This window comes from Pelobates fuscus, chromosome 12 (genome assembly GCF_036172605.1).
Source record: "Pelobates fuscus isolate aPelFus1 chromosome 12, aPelFus1.pri, whole genome shotgun sequence".
Classification (NCBI taxonomy): Eukaryota; Metazoa; Chordata; class Amphibia; order Anura; family Pelobatidae; genus Pelobates; species Pelobates fuscus.
In genome coordinates, this window is record NC_086328.1 from 58,966,027 (window position 1) to 58,985,294 (window position 19,268).

The window sequence follows — 19,268 nt, forward strand, 5'->3', positions numbered from 1 at the left end:
TGCGGGTGCCCTTCCTGGGAGAGCAGCCCCTGGAGGAATGGGTGAGGGAATTGGAACACCTAGTATGGCAGGAAATGTGGCTGGAGGATGCCTACCAGGCACTCTGGTGGTATGAAGCTCAGTACCTACCCCGGACAGCCGAGCATGACAAGCTAGAGGGAGACGAGTTTGATGGTCCTGGCTTGTTATGGGAGACTTTTGCAGAGCCTGAGTTTGAGAGCGCTACACAAGCCCGGTTCCAGGATCTCTTTGAGTGGAGGGGGTTAACCGCAGCTTAATTGCTTGTTAACTTTGTGCCTGCTGTTACACTTTGCGGCCGCTAGGTGGCGGTGTTCTGGAGCTCCCCGGGCAGCCAGCGCTTTTCTGCCCGGCTTTCATGCACCAAAATCGGACACTTTTACGTGCAGGCACCGCTGAACCTCCAGCCCCTGGTTCTCATTCGTATGGATTTGGTGAATGCAGGGAAATTCGGTATTTTATGTTTTATGTGAATGTTCTAACCCAGATAGCAATGCCATGGAGCCTGTTCACATAACTAAAGACTTTGGCTCCATGGCAATTAAAATGTATTTGTGTGGTCTGTGTGCCATTCACCTAATAATGTGCACCCAGACCTGAGCTATCTGGGGATATGTTATATGTCTGTGTTTTATGTATAAAATGTGTCTTTATGTATTTTAAAGTGATATACTGTTTCTGTGTCACCACGTGCATAATGGAGTCTGGCCTTTGTCCTGGGAGATACTTGAATTACTTCATTAATTATCTCCAGGACAGAGAGGAGGAAACCAGGATGCATTGTGGGAAAGTATTGTGGCTGTGTGTACGAAAGTGATACATGTCTGTCTGCTGTTTCAGTCTTCCATCTGGTCCCCTAGGGGAGTGTCCACCAGGTGGGAGACCTGCATAAATACAGGGGCAGGTAGCCCTGAATAAACAGACCACTGCTTGACCTTCAACACGGAGCCTTGTCTCGTTCTTGGGGGGATTCACTGTATGCTGCTGGAAGATTGATTGCTAGGAGTGTAAGCTGATGTCTGCTTTTCCTGTTCGTCTGCTAGCAGCTATTCGTGAGGTTCCAGTTTGGAGTGCTATCTTATTCCCTGGTATGCAGTTCGGGAGTTTGATGTATTCACCTATATCCAAATTCGTGAGTTTTTGTGCTTTTACAGTAGCTGTGCCTGTCTGTGAAAAGGGGATTATCGCCTAAACGGATTTTTACCCTTTTCTGCTGAAACGGTCCGTAACAATCATTAAAGCACTCCTTTTTCCCCCTATTGTTACATCGACCATAGGCTCCGCTCGGCCAAGGGGGATGGAGCCCGGTCGGTATCAATAGTCCTCCATGACTGTGTCCGCCAAACCTACAAAGTCCCTATCTTCTCTATCGCGGGGTCTCTGCGCTGCTGGATAGTACCTGTCTCCACTAACACTTCCTCTATTGTTACCACTATTCCCTCCAGGACCTCCTCTTCCTCTCGCTCTGCCTCTATAATTACCATATCCTGCCCTAGGTCTGTCTCTCTCATACTATTCCCTTTGTGGACACTCACTTCTCCAATGCCCTTCTTCCCTACAGTACGCGCATTGATTCCTACTCAAGGGTTCCCTATTCCATTTACTCTCGCCTTTATCCATTCCCCTATACACTTCCTTTTCCCTTCTATCTACGCCTGCGATCGCTACCGCTAGCATATCTGCTTTTCTATGCATCTTACGCTCTTCCTCCTTCTTTGTCTCTGTTTCCCTATTCATGTATACCTTGTTTGCTACCTCCATTAGTTCGGTTATGGACATACCTACAAACCCTTCTAACTTTTGTAGCTTGTGCTTTATATCTCCGTAGGCTTGGCTGACAAAGGCAGAGTTAACGATCCGGGAATTCTCAGGAGCCTCTGGATTAAAGGGGGTATACAAACGGTATGCCTCCAATAATCGGTCATAAAAGACACTGGGCGATTCATCACTTTTCTGTCATACCTCAGCCGTCTTAGACATGTTAATCGCCTTCTTTCCTCCAGCTTTCATGCCAGCAATAATAGCGTCCCTATAAGCTTTTAAATGGACCATGTCTGCGCCATTGACATTCCAATTTGGATCGGTGTTTGGATAATGGGCTGCGCATGCTGCTGGGTTGGCCTGATTTTGTGTACGGGCCTCTTCTTCCAGCGCTTTAATTGCCGCTTGATTTATCCTTGTCCTTTCCTCATTATTAAACAATGTCATCAACAATTGCTGGCAATCAGCCCAAGTGGGATTGTGTGTCTGGACTATTGAGGTAAACAAATCCGTCATGGCTTGAGGCTTTTCGGTGTAAGAGGAGTTATGGGTTTTCCAGTTAAATAGATCAGTGGTTGTAAAAGGGACATAGACGAAGACTGGATCAGCATATTGTATCTGGCCGTCATCGTTAATGTGTGTCGGGCCAGGAGTCAATCGAAGAGGCATTTGATAATGTCGGGGTTGTAGGATACCAGTCTTTCGTCGGGTTAGTATGGGGCTTCGTTGAGATACGTCAGTTAGGGGTTCCGGTCGAGGGGTAGTAAGACAAGGGGATGGGGACGCTTTACTAAGGGGAAAGTTGGTAAGTAAAATATTCCGGGCCGGGCTAGGAGGAGCCTGACCGGAAACTAGATATGGCGCCAAATCTGGATATGTGGAGTTAACGGAGGTAGGTACCGGAAGGGGCGAGTTTGAAACAAGAGGGCTGGGCTCTGAGCTAGAGGAGGGAATAGGTGGGGACAACGGGGCAAGCACCTCCTCTTCCTCTTCCGGTGGAGGAGGAGTAAGGGGGCGGCATGGGGATCTCAGACTCAGGGGGCGTGTCCAAAATGGGCGTGATTACGGCCTTAGTGGACAAGCGAGTCCTGGCCACCATGAGGCGACATTGTTCCTCGTGGCATACTCGGATCCATTTTGGCATTTTTCATTTACGGCCTGTCTCCAACAATCAATATATGGAAAGTGGCCGTAAAGTTCAGGCCTACCTGATACAGCCACGTGTACACGCTGTACCAGATTAGGATCCAAACTGCCACGTGGTGGCCATGCGGCAACCAAAGTAGGCCATTCCCTACTACACAAAGTAGTCAGGCGTGCTGGAGACATCTTTACCCCAAAATCACATGCAGTATATCCCTTTTTAAAGTTTTTTATCATACATCCTAAGGGATCCAAAATCGTTGAATCTGACGCGCCCATACTTAACAATGGAGCGTCGTCTCCAACAGAAACTAAACACACACTCTTCCAACGGTCACACCCGTTCCCTCTGCAACAGCACCACGTGGTACAGTTACTAAGCGAAACGCACACAACAAAACACTCAGGGAATTCCCGTATACACACAGCTGTTACACCAGTCACTAAATAACTAATACTGTGCCCTTTGGCGAAACTATACAGTCACCCACGCTATAATTCCCTATATCTGAATTACCCGTCTATAACATACCCCAGTAACATCGTCTTTACAAACAGTAGTTATAGTACGGTTAGCATTGGTTAGAGTACAATTTAAAGTCACAGTTCAATTAGTAGTGGTTATGGTGTTAAACATACAACATAGACGACAATTATTAGTACTTATTTACGGTGTCAGTAATTATACATGGTTATGGTACCGTGCGCTATAATACAGTTACACACTAATCACACTCTCACTAGACGGCAGAGCTCACGCTATCTAGCAAGATATACACGCTACTACAACAATCTTTAGCACATTTACAATTCCCAACTAATCTATTGGCCAGTACCTTGATGGACTACCTAAAACTATCTACATACGTTTTGGTTAGCCACACTGCCCAAGCACCACATATAGCAAACTAGAGGGCGGAATTTACAACAGTACCCTCTTAGTCTATCTACTCTATCAATAGTCTAGTGGGTTCCAAATGTACACGCCTTCCCACTTAGCCAAGATAGGTTGAGATCTAGCGAACCGAATTTACACAGGCGCCGCTTAGTCTCCCGGTCCCTCCGACCTAGCGAACGAAATATACACCCTAGAACGCTAGTCTAGACAAGACACCGGTGTCTGGCTAGGGCTATTTAGACCAGAAACCCACCTGACTCCAAACCAAAATTAGGCAGATTAGGCAGATTAGGGCAGATTCCAAATAACCCCTTATGGGCCTACCGCACAATCGGTATCCAATACCCCTAGTGGGTCCGCCGTCTAAAACAGCGGTCGTCTTACCTCCTCGTTCCTGAACCTGAGTTCACACTCATCGACGGGGACACCCCAGCACTTACTACGCAGAGGCCGATGATCTCCTGGACAACAGACCAGTGGCGCCGAGACGAAATGTGCCCCCCTACTTTAGTCCCTGGCCCACCATGTGCCCCCCCTAAAAATGAATCCTAGAGACGCCACTGTACACACTGCACTCACTACAAACACACTGCAGTCATATTACATACTCTGTATTCACTACAAACAAACTACATTCATTATACACACCCTGCACTGCACTATAATTTTTTAGGGAGGGGGGTGGAGATCTTGGGTGAGATCCCAAACTTTTTTTTCCCCAGGACTTCACCCCTGATTTTTACCATAACCTATGTAATGAGATTAGCTTGTTATGTTGCTTTTCCTCGTAAAACCAGCTAACATTATTTTTATTCCTCTCTTGGTCTGAAATTGTGATTATCCTTTGTCTACAAAATGGTTCAGAAGAAGATTGCCAATATATACCTAGAGAATATTGCAAAATGTGTAGGCAATAGACATATGGATTAATTCTACATTCTATCACAAACTTTTTACTATATAAGGTTTGTTAATCTGTCTTTGATTTTTTTTTTCTTTATCAACAGGGTGGAATTTATGTGCTCACACTGCTGGACACATTTGCTGCTGGAACATCTATTTTATTTGCTGTCTTAATAGAGGCTATAGGAGTGTCATGGTTTTATGGTAAGAGAAAGCACTTTTTTTTTAATCAAAAGAGAATTTGGTCTAGCTTTGATTCTAATCTGTAGCATGTGAATATGTCCCAATGGTGATATGAAATAATCTTTTAAAGTCAAAAGAAAATGATGTGCAAGGTGTGCAGTAACTTGTAAGGGTTTATTAATTAATTAAAGACAGAGGCAATTGTACATGTTCTGATCAAAACAAAATCAAAACAAAAGCTAGAATTTTACTATGTCTGTGAAAGAGGCACTATAAAAGCTTATTGTATTTGCTCTGGTTAATAGAATCATTCCCTTCAGGGTTTTTTTGCAGTAAACACTGTCTTTACAGGAAAAAAGGGAGCAGGTTTAGCGTTAATTCATCAAAATGAAGGCAGCAAACCAAAAGAACAACAAAGAAAAAAAAATGGCTGCGACACAAAAGTACAGGAATGACAATAAAGTGCTATTGCAATAATATACAGTGGGTGTTTACTTAGGTGTAGGGATACCTCTACTGGCCTCTCCTGAGATGGCTACTTGAAGTGCTTCCTGAGGCAGGGCTGCACAGTGCATCACTGCTGTTCAGTGTCCCTACCCTCTGCGTGCAGACACTGAACTTTCCTCATAGAGATGCATTGATTCAATGCATCTCTATGAGGAGATGCTGAGTGGCCAGGGCTTTCTTTTACTTGTGCAGACTCTGCCCCTGATCTGCCTCCTTGACAGTAGTCAAGGCGAGAAAGCACAGTGGAATGGACCAGCACCTTAGTCCCATCTGGCGTTAAGTAGGGCTCGATGCGCGCAATATTTTTGAGATGGAAGCGGCAGGATTTGGCGATAGACTAAACATGAGGTATGAAGGAGAGGTCGGAGTCCAAGAGAACACCTAGGCAGTGAGCCTGCATGGTGGAGCTGATGGTAGCATCGTTGACTTGGAGGGAGATAGACACAGGAGTAACAACACTTGAGGGAGGAAAGACCGGAAATTCCATTTTAGTCAAGTTGAGTTTAAGGAAGTGGGCAGCCATCCAGTTAGGAAAAGCAGAGAGGCAGTCAGAGACACTAGTCAAGAGGGACGGGGAAAGATCAGGAGAGGACAGATAGATTTGCATGTCATCCACATAGAAATTATATTGGAAGCCAAAGGAGCAGTAGGGAGGCAGTATAGATGGAGAACAGTAGGGGACCAAATACTGAACCTTGGGGGACACTAACAGAGAGGAGTTGGAAAGATGAAGCAGAGCCAGAGAAAGAAACACTGAAAGAGCGCTGGGAGAGGTAGGAGGAGCACCAGGAGAGAGCAATATCTTGTAGACCGATATTGCGGAGGATGAGAAGAAGCTGTTGATTATCAACTGTGTCAGAAGCCGCAGAAAGGTCTAGGAGAAATAGGATAGAGTAGTGACAATGAGATTTTGCAGCGAGTAGATCATAGGATACTTTGGTCAGTGCCGTTTCCACAGAGTGCTTAGCATGGAAACCAGACTGAAGCTGGTCTAGCAGAGAGTTGGACTCGAGGAAGTATATCAATCTCACATACATAACTTCTTACAAAGACCCGTTATATTGTTATTCTCTGCCTCTTCTTATTAAAACCCTATTTTACCGGCATTCAGTCCATACGAACGGATTACACGAACTGTTATAAAGTCACATTCGTCAGTACGAACAATGGACCACCCAGCCTTTGGCGTGTGCCACCACTTAACCTCGTCACCCCTCAAAGTACCCAATGGCCGACCACCCGGTGAGTGGAGTGTGCCGCTCATTAACCGCACAAGGCGTTGCGGTCTGCGGTTAACCACAAGCTTATTGACGGTCCCAAGGGACCCCCCATTCGTATACAATTCCCCGAAGGGAAACTACCAAAAGACTCACGAAGGAGGGACCACCTACGTTCTAGCGTGTGGCATCGATTAGAACGTTCACCGGGACAACCAGACTGCTAGCGGAGATTCATGTGACTATGTACCCGACCTCAGCTCCATAAGTACGGAGTCGAGGTCCCGCTGTCCGTTGACGGACCTAAAAACATGGCCACCATTGAGGGCTTACAATCCAACTACCGAACAAGACTTTCTATAGCAGAAACCTTCTGTTCTGTTCGTGGGATCTGGGCGCAATTCGTACACTTGATGCATCCAGATCTGAGCTACCGAATGATTCGTGGAATGAACTATATTCTCTCTATAATGCCTAAGTTATATATTTTTATGCTGTTTGCTGGAACACAATAAAGCATGGTCTTTTGGGCGCTTGGAGATAATTAGATTGTATAACCGTTGGCCTCATTATCTCCAAGCTGGACGAGTACTAGTTTGAAATATACATTGTATTGTGAATGGTTGACTAGTTGCATTGTACCTGTATCCCATTAGGTCCATAGGGGGCTGTCCCTGGACCTGGGGACTTGCATAAATTGCCATGCTTGTGTGCCATTAAAGCCAGTTTGTTTTACCCTCAACTCGCAGCCTCGACTTGTGTTGTAGGGATTCAGGAATCCTAGCTTTACTATAGCTAGTGGGATATTCTACACTTACAGGTTTCTACCGATTGAAGCATCGTTCGACTCTCTGACTTCGGGAACCAGGACATCCAAGTGATCCAACCTCCTGCTAGACCTGAGTCAATCGTAACATAACTCTTTCAAGGATTTTGGATGCAAAAGGCAGTAGCGAGATAGGAAGGTAGTTGGATGAGGAGTTAGTGTCAAGGTTGGACTTCTTTAGAATAGTTGCATGTTCAAAGAGCGATGGAAATATGCCAGAGGAGATAGAGAGATTGAGAATTTTAGTGAGAGGTAGGGAAAGAGAAGAAGACAGTATGGATGAGATGCGAGGGATTTGGAAATAGGGAGCAGGTGGTGGGGCGGGAGGATTGGAGCAGAGCAGAACAGCAGAGGGAGTGAGGTTAGGGGATGTATTGAAAGGGGAAGAAGAAAGATGAGAGATATCTTCCCTGATTGTAGAGATCTTGTCAGTAAAGTGAGTTGCAAAGTCTGAGGCGGTCAAGTTAGTAGGTGCAAATAGGGCAAAGAAGAGAGTTAAATGTGTGAAATAGTCATTTGGGTTTGCAGGAGAGTGTGGTCATGAAGTAATTTACTTTTGCAGCAGAAAGAGCCAAGCTGTATGAGCACAGCATAAATGTATAGTGGAGAAAGTCAGACACATAATGAGACTTTCTCCAACAGCATTCAGCAGTTCTGGAGCATTTTTGGAGGTATCGAGTCAGCTTGGTGTGCCAAAGTTGTTGTTGGGGGTGCTTGCTGCGTTTAAATGTAGGAGGTGCCATGATGTCTAGTTGAGAGGAGAGGGTGGAATTGTAGAAGGAGGTTGCAGAGCTAAGACAGGTGAGGTTTGAGATAGGTAAAAGGAGAGTTTGGAGAATAGTGAAGAAATGCTCTAGGTCAAGACATCAATCTCACAGAGTTTTCTGTGAGATTGATGTTCAGACGGTGGTGTCAATTGGGTCTTGGGTATGCCGATGTCAAAAGTCAGCAGATGGTGGTCTGATAGAGGAAAAGGAATATTGGAGAGATTAGAGCGGTACAGAGATTGGTGAAGGCGAGATTAATAGTGTTTCCCGCTGTATGAGTTGCTAAATTAGACTGTTGCGTAAGGCCAAAGGAGGAAGTTAGGTTTTTTTACTGTAAGAACAATAAGGATGTGGAATTCTCAGCCTGAAGAAGTGGTTTTATCAGAGTCCATACAAATGTTCAAACAGCTACTAGATGCATACAGGTAGTTCCCGACTTTACGAACTAATTGGTTCCGAAGCCTAGTTCATAAAGTGAGAGTTCATAAAGTGAGAACTAATTTCCCATAGACCGCAATGCAATAAACATGGGTTTCGTTCCTGACGAAGAAGTTTTACCATTGAAAACCTATATAATTAAGTACAAATACAAAATGAAAGCATAGCAAATATATGTTGGCTTTCATTTCTAGATTTCTGTTTCCAATTCTGTCTGTATATCTGCACTAGTAGAGTTTCAGGTGTACCTTGAGATGGCTGTTACAGTTCACAGCACCTTCAGGTGAGTACACCATAATACAAAGCAGCCCTAGCTACACAAAATGTTCCTAAAACTGCATCACAAGGTACACTTGTGTAGCCTGGGTCATTATTGCACCAGGTACAGCAATAATGAAGTACAAAATAAAAAAAAACTAATATCCTATTCCCTTTACTGCCTGTCATGAATACAAACCCCAGGTCTTCTGAAATGCAGAGGACAGCACAGTCTCATCATCCTTACTGCCTATCTATTTAATCATGAAGAGCCCAAAATGCTCTGCATTATAATAAATAATGACACCCCCTGCACAGTCTGAGATCAATATTCAACAGTTCAAACAATCTTGTCACTGAAGGCATGTAAATAATAACCAAACTTGCTCTGAGTCACAATTGTTTGCATTTATAGCCATGGTGTTTTTTTTGATGATAGAAAAAATTTAAGTTCTTTAAATTACTGTATAATTCCAGACCCGTTTTCGGAGGCCTCTCTGCCATCCCACACACACAGACAGACATCAATCTCAGCCATACATACACAAACCCGTTTTTACACTATGCTTTCTCTCTTCTTGTCTTCTCCTGGCTACATATTCATATTTTCTATGCTCCCAAGCATGCTCCTTGGTCAGCATCCACGGAGCGCTGAAACAAAATATCGGCAAAACAAAATGGCGGCATGTCCGGAAAGCGTTCGTAAAGGCGGGAAAACGTAAAGCGGGAGTTCGTAAACCGGGAAATACCTGTACTTGCAAAAACAGAATATTCAAGGATATAATCATTCAATGTAGGGTAATAACTGCTTGATCCAAGGATAAATCTGACTGCCATTCTGGGGTCAAGAATGAATTTTTTTCCTAGTTTGTTGCAAAATTGGAAGTGCTTCAAACTGGATTTTTTGCCTTCTTTTGGATCAACAGCAGAATACAAATGTGAGGAAGGCTGAACTTGATGGACGCAAGTCTCTTTTCAGCTATGTATGTAACTGTGACGGAACCAATCTCGCCACATTGTTTTGGAGGAGCCTGGTTGCCCGCCTGCTGCCTTTGGACTATGGCCCTGGGAGATTGGGCCCTTTAAAAACAGTATTCGGCCATACCAGAGTGTATGTCACTCATTCTGGCCCTTTAAATACAGTAGGGTCATTTGGTACTTGCCCTGTGTGAGCTGTGGTAACCCAGATAGCTATGCCATGGAGCCTATTCGTGTGATTAAAGACTTTGGCTCTATGGCGATTAAACTGTATTCGGTTGGTCTGAGTGCCATTCACCTAATAATGTGCACTCAGACCTGAGCTATCTGGGGATATGTGAAATGTCTGTGTGTTATGTGTAAAATGTGACTTTATGTATTTTAAAGTGTTTTATGTCGTTTTGCAACCATGTGGTTAATGGAGTCTGCCTCTAGTCCTGGATAATTGGATTACTTCTCCAATTATCTCCAGGGCAGAAGGGAGGAAACCGGGATGCATTGTGGGGATGTTTTTTCTGCCAGCCAGGGGGAACAAAAGATACTTTTACTAACTTTTGAACCCCTGGTCTGATTCATGCCATTTTTTAATATGTTGTTCCCCTGAATGGATTGATTGAGGATATGTATTTTTATGTGAATGTGATGTATGGTTTTAAAGTTACGAAAGTTGTGTAAAAGTATATTTTGAACTGTATGCATAATGGGATTATGTGTCACACTAAGGGGAGGGGATGTGTGGGATGTAACATCTATGTAATTGGTTATTTTATGCCTCCCCCTGGGTGTGGCCTGTATGTGTACTCATGTAATAAAAACCAGGCTGGGTGCCCCAGCACCTCAGACCACTGCTTGACCTTCAACACGGAGCCTTGTCTCGTTCTTGGGGGGATTCACTGTATGCTGTTGGAGATTGATTGCTAGGAGTGTAAGCTGATGTCTGCTTTTCCTATTCATCTGCTAGCAGCTATTCGTGAGGTTCCAGCTTGGAGTGCTATCTTATTCCCTGGTATGCAGTTCGGGAGTTTGATGCATTCACCTCTATCCAATTCGTGAGTTTTGATGTTCTGCAGTAGCTGTGCCTTTCTGTAAAAAGGGGATTATCGCCTAAACGGATTTTAACCCCTCATATGCTGAAACGGTCCGTTACAATTGGTGGCAGCTGTGGGATCGTTCCTACAGCCAGAAGGACAGCTACAGAACACCATTTCTTTGGATTTACAATTTGAGGGCAACGCATGTCTGAGTACAGCGACCCTGACAGCACCAGGATGGAACCAGCAGTGGAGTATGTTACATTACTGTTGTCCCCTGTTATAAAAGATTTATTCGGTCCCATACTTTTGGTGCTTTGGACACTGTTCTGACGGATTTACAGTCCTCGTATGGTCCAGCCCGAACCCGCTATGTACGCCTAGAGGTGGCCGCCATTTCGGGACTTTTGCACGTGGTCGCGGCCATCTTACCTACAATCAGCGGTGGTCGCCCAGAATCATCTGGAACCAAAAACGGAGACCCACCTAGGCGAACACCGCTGAGACCTCCAGGATCACAGAACTCAGTGTTGGACATACCGAACTATTCACCGTTCAGTAAAGCACTTGCCCTGCACCTGGGGATTACAGCGACCCCAGGAAGGACTACGGAAGACAAAGGGTTGTGGGGTTTTTACCGTCCGAACGAAGACCGACCGCAAGGCCTAAACGTATGGAACTATTTTCGGCTGAAAAGTCCGTGCGGTCGGTCTAAACTTTAGAAGCCCCTAACTCCCGAACCGCTCATTCGATCCGACCAGTTTTTGGATATGTTGGCCTCCAGAACAAGATCTATCTAGCGATGCAGGGTGTATGGGTGTACCCCCTAGTTTTGGGGTACATCCAGAATGTGGACAAAAGTATGTGTAATATAATTGTGTTACTTGGTTATCTGAGGGGAGGGGACATGTGGGTTGAACCCAATATATGATTGGGTATTTTATGCCTCCCCTTGGGAGTGTCCTCTTTGTATGTATTGCCAATAAAAAGCAGGCTGGGCATCCCAGTCCTCAGTTCTCATTTTGACCCTCAATTCGCAGCCTCGACTCGTTTTGTGGGGGGGAAAGAATATCCTAGCTGCACCATAGCTAGGGGGAGATTCTACACTTACAGGTCTCTACCGAGTATCGCTCCATTCTACTCTCCAAGCCGGGAACCAGGACATCCAAGCGATCAACCCTCCTGCTAGACAGGGGGCAATCGTAACAATTGGTGGCAGCGGCAGGATCATCCTGGAATTCCTAGAAGAGGTACAGAACGGATGGAGAGGAACTACGACAAATTGAAACGCACCACGTTAAAGGACTTACTGGAGAGCCGAGGGGGACACGCGAACAGCCGCCCAAGGAGAGAGCTAATCGCGGAACTAACAGAAATGGACCAGAGCCTTACCATGGCCGAAGCCACTGCCACTTGCACCGATGAGAAAACCCGGTTGGTCCGGGAGAGGCTGCCCCTGTATGGGCCAAACCCCTCCCTGGAACTCATACGGCAATTAATGGCCGAGGCTGAGGCAGATGTCGAAAAGGCCAGAGCCCACGAACACAAAATGAAACTCGCCGGCCGAACCCCCCCGGAGACAACGGAAATCCCAAAGATTCCTTTTGCAGCATTTAAGCCGTTTGTGGAGAGTGAAATGGGGGTTGACGAGTTCTTGGCCGATTTTGAACGGCAATGTGCACTGCACCAAATCCCCACAACAGCTTGGCCCAAGATACTAGCCGGGAAACTGGCGGGTCGAGCTATGGAAGCTTTTCGGACTCTCAGCCCCGAGGAAGCGGAGCAATATCAGACGGTAAAAGACACCCTACTTAAGAGATATGCCGTAACCCCCGACACTTATCGCAGACAATTCCGCAACACCAGTAAGAAAGTAAATGACACCCATGCTGAATGGGCTCACCGCATGCGGAGGGCGGCTACCCACTGGATGAATGGGTGCCGTGCCGTTACCGCAACCGAAGTGTTGGAACTGTTTTTATTAGAGCATTTTTATGACGGGTTGGCCCCAAAGGACAGAGAGTGGGTAAAGGATCGGCGTCCGAGCGATCTCAATGCGGCAGCCCGACTAGCTGACGAACATCGGGACGCTCAAGTTCACGAATACTCCCACTCTCGAATAGCCACCCGGCCCGAACTCCGAGAAAACCCTAGACCAAACCCCCGACCCGAGTTTCGTACCCCAGTGCCGGCCGGACCTACTCGATATGCCGGGCCACCCAGCCAGTACCCCCAAGAGCGTACCCGCCCCACTTGCCACAAATGCAAGCAGCCGGGGCACTTCATTTCCAACTGCCCCCTAAACAACAACCTCCCGGGTAACAACCGCCCCGCCCGTGCTTTTTGTGTAGACCAAGCAAATACTATGGAAGAGTATCTGGGACCATTACATGAAGCTAACCCTGTGTATGCCGCAACCGACAACCGACAGCACCATCGACAGGAGGTACTGTTGGAAGGCCGCCCGGCACAAGGATTGAGAGACACCGGGGCCACCATCACCCTAGTCCAGGGGAAGCTCGTACCACCACATAAACGCTCCACAGACACGGTGGCAGTCCGAGTGGCTGGAGGGGACATATACAAATTACCCACAGCAAAAGTACATCTTGATTGGGGTGCGGGAAAAGGACTTGTGAGGGTGGGGATCATGGACAGTTTACCCGCTGAGGTCTTACTGGGCAACGACCTGGGCCCTATGACTTCGGCATTTGCCCCCTCCTATAACTCAGAGGCATATCCGGTTACCACCCGGTCCCAGGCAGGACGGGCTCGAGAGGCTTCACCGGTGCGGGAGACTCAGGTAAGACCGATCCCGACTGTACCTACCTTCCCCGACCCATTACCCTGGGATACCCCTACCGCCTTCGAGACTGAGACTAAAACTGACCCCACTCTCCAGAAATACAGAGAGCGGGCCGACACTGGGACGGGGGGATCCGACCAAGAGATATTTGTATGGGAACAGGGGAGACTGTACCGACAGACGGAAAAGAAAGGGAACCGTAGGAGGCAGTTAGTAATCCCTCACAAATATCGACGAGATATCCTCCGGATAGGCCACGACATTCCCCTAGCCGGACATTTGGCCGTAACCCGGACCCTTAAACGTATCACCCATACCTTCTTTTGGCCAGGGGTACATACCGATGTGCGTACATACTGTAATACGTGCGAAGTGTGCCAGAGGGTCGGCAAAAGAGGAGACCACCCCAAGGTACACCTCATAAACATGCCCCTCATCGAAGAACCGTTCAGTAGAGTGGCCATTGACCTGATAGGACCCCTCGCCACTCCCAGCCCCTCCGGGAAACGGTATATCCTCACTATTGTGGATTACGCTACCCGCTACCCGGAGGCGGTGGCACTATCTAATATCCAAGCAGACACGGTAGCCAATGCGCTGGTCCAAGTCTTCTCTCGTGTAGGATTTCCCCGAGAAATCCTGTCCGACCGGGGCACCCAGTTCACGGCGGAACTAACGCAACAACTATGGCAGGTCTGTAAAATAAAATCCCTACTCAGTTCCCCATATCACCCCCAAACCAACGGACTATGCGAAAGGTTTAACGGGACCCTTAAGCAAATGTTAAAGACGTTTACCCAGGAATATAGGGACTGGGAACGTTTCTTGCCACACCTCCTATTCGCTTATCGGGAGGTGCCGCAGGAAACTACCGGATTCTCCCCGTTCGAACTGCTGTATGGGCGCAAGGTCCGGGGCCCCCTAGACCTGATCCGAGAGCATTGGGAGGGGGAGACGGAGAACACCGGAGTCCCCATCATACCATATGTCCTAGAGCTTAGGGACCGCATGGAGCAGCTAGCCAGGTCGGTCCGGGCTAACCTCCAGGCGGCCCAAAGGCGACAGAAGGTCTGGTATGATAGGGGAGCACGGAAAAGGAGCTTTGAGATAGGGCAAAAAGTAATGGTTCTTAAACCCGTTAAAACAGACAAATTACAGGCAGCCTGGCAAGGCCCCTACCAAATAATAGAAAAGAAAGGAGATACCACGTACGTGATTGCCAGCTGCCACGACCCAAGCTTAAAGAAACTGTTCCATATTAACATGTTGAAAGCATATCTCCAACGCCCCGAAGATGTGCTGGCCATATGTAGTCCCGCAGCCGAAGACCCCGATAATTTACCCATTCCCGACTTACTTACCCAGGACCAACCGGCCGATATAGTGGGCCAGGTACAGATAGGCGAGCGGCTTAACCCAGTAGAGAGGGAGCAATTGCAGCAATTGCTCCGAGAAAAACAAGCAATGTTCTCCCAAAAGCCAGGGTTCACCAATCTAACCACCCACCAGGTAGATACCCCTGGACAGCAACCCTTGAGACAGGCCCCCTACCGCATCCCCGAGGCGGTCAGAGCGGGTATGAAACAAGAAATCACGGAAATGCTGAACCTAGGAGTCATTGAGTCCTCCGATAGTCCCTGGGCATCCCCGGTAGTACTCGTACCCAAAAAGGACGGTACTACCAGATTCTGTGTGGACTATCGGAAACTTAATGATAAAACCGTGACAGACGCCTACCCCATGCCCAGGGTAGACGAGTTACTGGATCGCATAGCCCAGGGGAACTACCTAACCACCATTGACCTGTGTAAAGGTTACTGGCAGATTCCCCTGGCCAGGGAGGCTATCCCCAAGTCGGCATTCGTCACCCCGTTTGGCCTATATCACTTCAAGGTTATGCCATTCGGGATGAAGAATGCCCCGGCCACGTTCCAGCGCTTGGTGGATAGACTCCTTGATGGCTTCCAGGGTTTCGCCTGTGCGTACCTGGACGACATAGCGATCCATAGCGCGTCCTGGGAGGAACACCTAACCCATGTAGGGATGGTCTTAGATCAGATTCGGGCCGCCGGCTTGACTCTGAAACCAGAGAAGTGCCATTTTGGCATGGCTGAAGTGCAGTATCTGGGGCATAGGGTGGGATGCGGGAAACAACGACCAGAACCTGCCAAGGTAGAGGCAGTTGCCAATTGGCCCACCCCCACCACCAAGACACAAGTACTAGCCTTTTTAGGTACCGCAGGATACTATCGGAAGTTTGTGCCTGACTATAGTGCCATTGCCAAACCCCTGACAGACTTGACAAAGAAAAACCTTCCTCGACAGGTCCTGTGGTCTCCCCACTGTGAAATAGCGTTTCAAACTTTAAAAACTGCTCTTGTGAATGCTCCCGTGTTGGCCGCCCCAGCCCCTAACAAACGTTTTATCGTCCACACAGACGCTTCCATGTTCGGGCTGGGAGCCGTCCTCAGCCAAGTAGGCGAAGACGGAGGGGAACACCCTATTGCCTACATCAGTCGTAAGCTCCTGCCACGCGAAGTTAGCTATGCCGCCGTGGAAAAGGAGTGCTTGGCACTGGTGTGGGCACTAAAGAAACTGACTCCTTATCTGTACGGGCAAGAATTCACTCTGGTAACGGACCACAATCCCTTGGTATGGTTAAACCGGGTCTCTGGAGATAATGGCCGGTTGTTACGATGGAGCTTGGCTCTACAACCCTTCAATTTTACCATCACTTATCGACCCGGGAAACAGAATGGCAATGCCGATGGATTGTCCAGGCAAACCGATATCAGCCCAGCCTAACCAGAAGTCTGGACAGCCTTAGTCTACCCCGAAAAGGGGTCAGACGGTGTCTGCCAGAGTGTTCCACAAGGAGGGAGCACTGTTACATTACTGTTGTCCCCTGTTATAAAAGATTTATTCAGTCCCATACTTTTGGTGCTTTGGACACTGTTCTGACGGATTTACAGTCCTCGTATGGTCCAGCCCGAACCCGCTATGTACGCCTAGAGGTGGCCGCCATTTCGGGACTTTTGCACGTGGTCGCGGCCATCTTACCTACAATCAGCGGTGGTCGCCCAGAATCATCTGGAACCAAAAACGGAGACCCACCTAGGCGAACACCGCTGAGACCTCCAGGATCACAGAACTCAGTGTTGGACATACCGAACTATTCACCGTTCAGTAAAGCACTTGCCCTGCACCTGGGGATTACAGCGACCCCAGGAAGGACTACGGAAGACAAAGGGTTGTGGGGTTTTTACCGTCCGAACGAAGACCGACCGCAAGGCCTAAACGTATGGAACTATTTTCGGCTGAAAAGTCCGTGCGGTCGGTCTAAACTTTAGAAGCCCCTAACTCCCGAACCGCTCATTCGATCCGACCAGTTTTTGGATATGTTGGCCTCCAGAACAAGATCTATCTAGCGATGCAGGGTGTATGGGTGTACCCCCTGGTTTTGGGGTACATCCAGAATGTGGACAAAAGTATGTGTAATATAATTGTGTTACTTGGTTATCTGAGGGGAGGGGACATGTGGGTTGAACCCAATATATGATTGGGTATTTTATGCCTCCCCTTGGGAGTGTCCTCTTTGTATGTATTGCCAATAAAAAGCAGGCTGGGCATCCCAGTCCTCAGTTCTCATTTTGACCCTCAATTCGCAGCCTCGACTCGTTTTGTGGGGGGAAAGAATATCCTAGCTGCACCATAGCTAGGGGGAGATTCTACACTTACAGGTCTCTACCGAGTATCGCTCCATTCTACTCTCCAAGCCGGGAACCAGGACATCCAAGCGATCAACCCTCCTGCTAGACAGGGGGCAATCGTAACAGAGTACAATCAGGGTGACATGGATGACCGGGATGCATTAAGGAAAGGCATCTGGTACCAGGCCCTGGATAACGTACAGTACCAGCGGGGCAAGAGTCTCCCCAGTGAAGAGCAGCGATGGCAGACACGACTGGCACTGCGGATACCCTTCCTGGGAGAGCAGCCCCTGAAGGGATGGGTGAAGGAACTAGAGCACCGGGTATGGCAGGAGCTATGGCTGGAGGATGCCTACCAGGCGCTCTGGTGGTATATGGCACAGTATATACCCTGGACAGCCGAACATGACAAGCCAGAGGGAGAGGAGTTTGATGGTCCTGGCTTGTTATGGGAGTCCTTTGCAGAGCCTGGCTTCGGGAGCCCTGCGCAAACCAGATTGCAGGACATTTTCTATGAGAGGGAGGCTAGGCATGAGTGGGATGACCCCCATGAGGTAGAGCAAGACCTGGCTCACCTAGCAACCCTGGAGTGGGAACTGGAGCAAAACTACCGAGATCTCTTCCACTTCATTGGGAAGGCTCAGCAGGACAGTAAGGTGACAGACCCAGATCCAGACCCCTTCCGCTGGGAAGATATTGTAGAGATTTACTGGGAAGAACCCCAGGTGGCCGGTAGAGATGGGACCGAGGTCTCTCCACCGGTCCTGCAGGGAATTGGGAGCCCAGTCTCCATTCCCCAGCGGCAGTGTGAATTGCAGGGAATTGGGAGCCCAGTCTCCATTCCCCAGCGGCAGGCTGAGTTACAGGGGGCAGAGGTAGTTGGTCCTACCCCCCAGCAGCAGAGTGATATGCCGGGAAGGCAGTGTGAAGTGCAGGGAGAGGAGAGCAGCGTCCTCCCTCCCCAGCAGCAGGCTGAGTTACAGGGGGCAGAGGTAGTTGGTCCTACCCCCCAGCAGCAGCGTGATTTATTGGGAATTGGGAGCCCAGTCTCCATTCCCCAGCGGCAGGCTGAGTTACAGGGGGCAGAGGTAGTTGGTCCTACCCCCCAGCAGCAGCGTGATTTTTTGGGAATAGAGAGCCCAGTCTCCTTTCCCCAGCGGCAGAGTGTCCAGCAGGGAATAGAGAGCCCAGTCTCCTTTCCCCAGCAGCAGGACACTGTATTGGGAGGAGAGACAGTCGGTCTCCCTCCACAGATGATGGAAGTATGTATGGGAGAGGAGCTTGCTACCACCTCTCCCCAGCGGCGGATCATTGATGTGCAGGGAATAGAGAGCCCAGTCTCCTTTCCCCAGCGGCAGGACACTGTATTGGGAGGAGAGACAGTCGGTCTCCCTCCACAAAGGCGGAAAGTATGTATGGGAGAGGAGCTTGCTACCACCTCTCCCCAGCGGTGGATCCGTAATGTGCAGGGAATAGAGAGCCCAGTCTCCTTTCCCCAGCGGCAGAGTGTCTAGCAGGGAATAGAGAGCCCAGTCTCCTTTCCCCAACAGCAGGACACTGTATTGGGAGAAGAGACAGCCGGTCTCCCTCCACAGATGATGGAAGTATGTATGGGAGAGGAGCTTGCTACCACCTCTCCCCAGCGGCGGATCATTGATGTGCAGGGAATAGAGAGCCCAGTCTCCTTTCCCCAGCGGCAGAGTGTCCAGCAGGGAATAGAGAGCCCAATCTCCTTTCCCCTGCGGCAGAGTGTTCTATTGGGAGAGGAGCCTGTTACCCCCTCTCCCCAGCGACAGCTTAATGTACCAGGGGGAGACGGTAAGC

The 19,268-nt window shown here is 48.4% G+C and overlaps 1 protein-coding gene across 1 annotated transcript in view; it reads left to right on the forward strand.

The window, feature by feature from the left end:
- The window catches only part of SLC6A2 (solute carrier family 6 member 2), a 1,625,321-nt gene that overhangs the window by 1,097,232 nt on the left and 508,821 nt on the right, over window positions 1–19,268 (forward strand). The window contains exon 11 of the mRNA XM_063437889.1: window positions 4,828–4,927. Within this exon, the coding sequence (XP_063293959.1) occupies window positions 4,828–4,927 (100 nt within the window). The remainder of the gene's footprint in view (window positions 1–4,827; window positions 4,928–19,268) is intronic.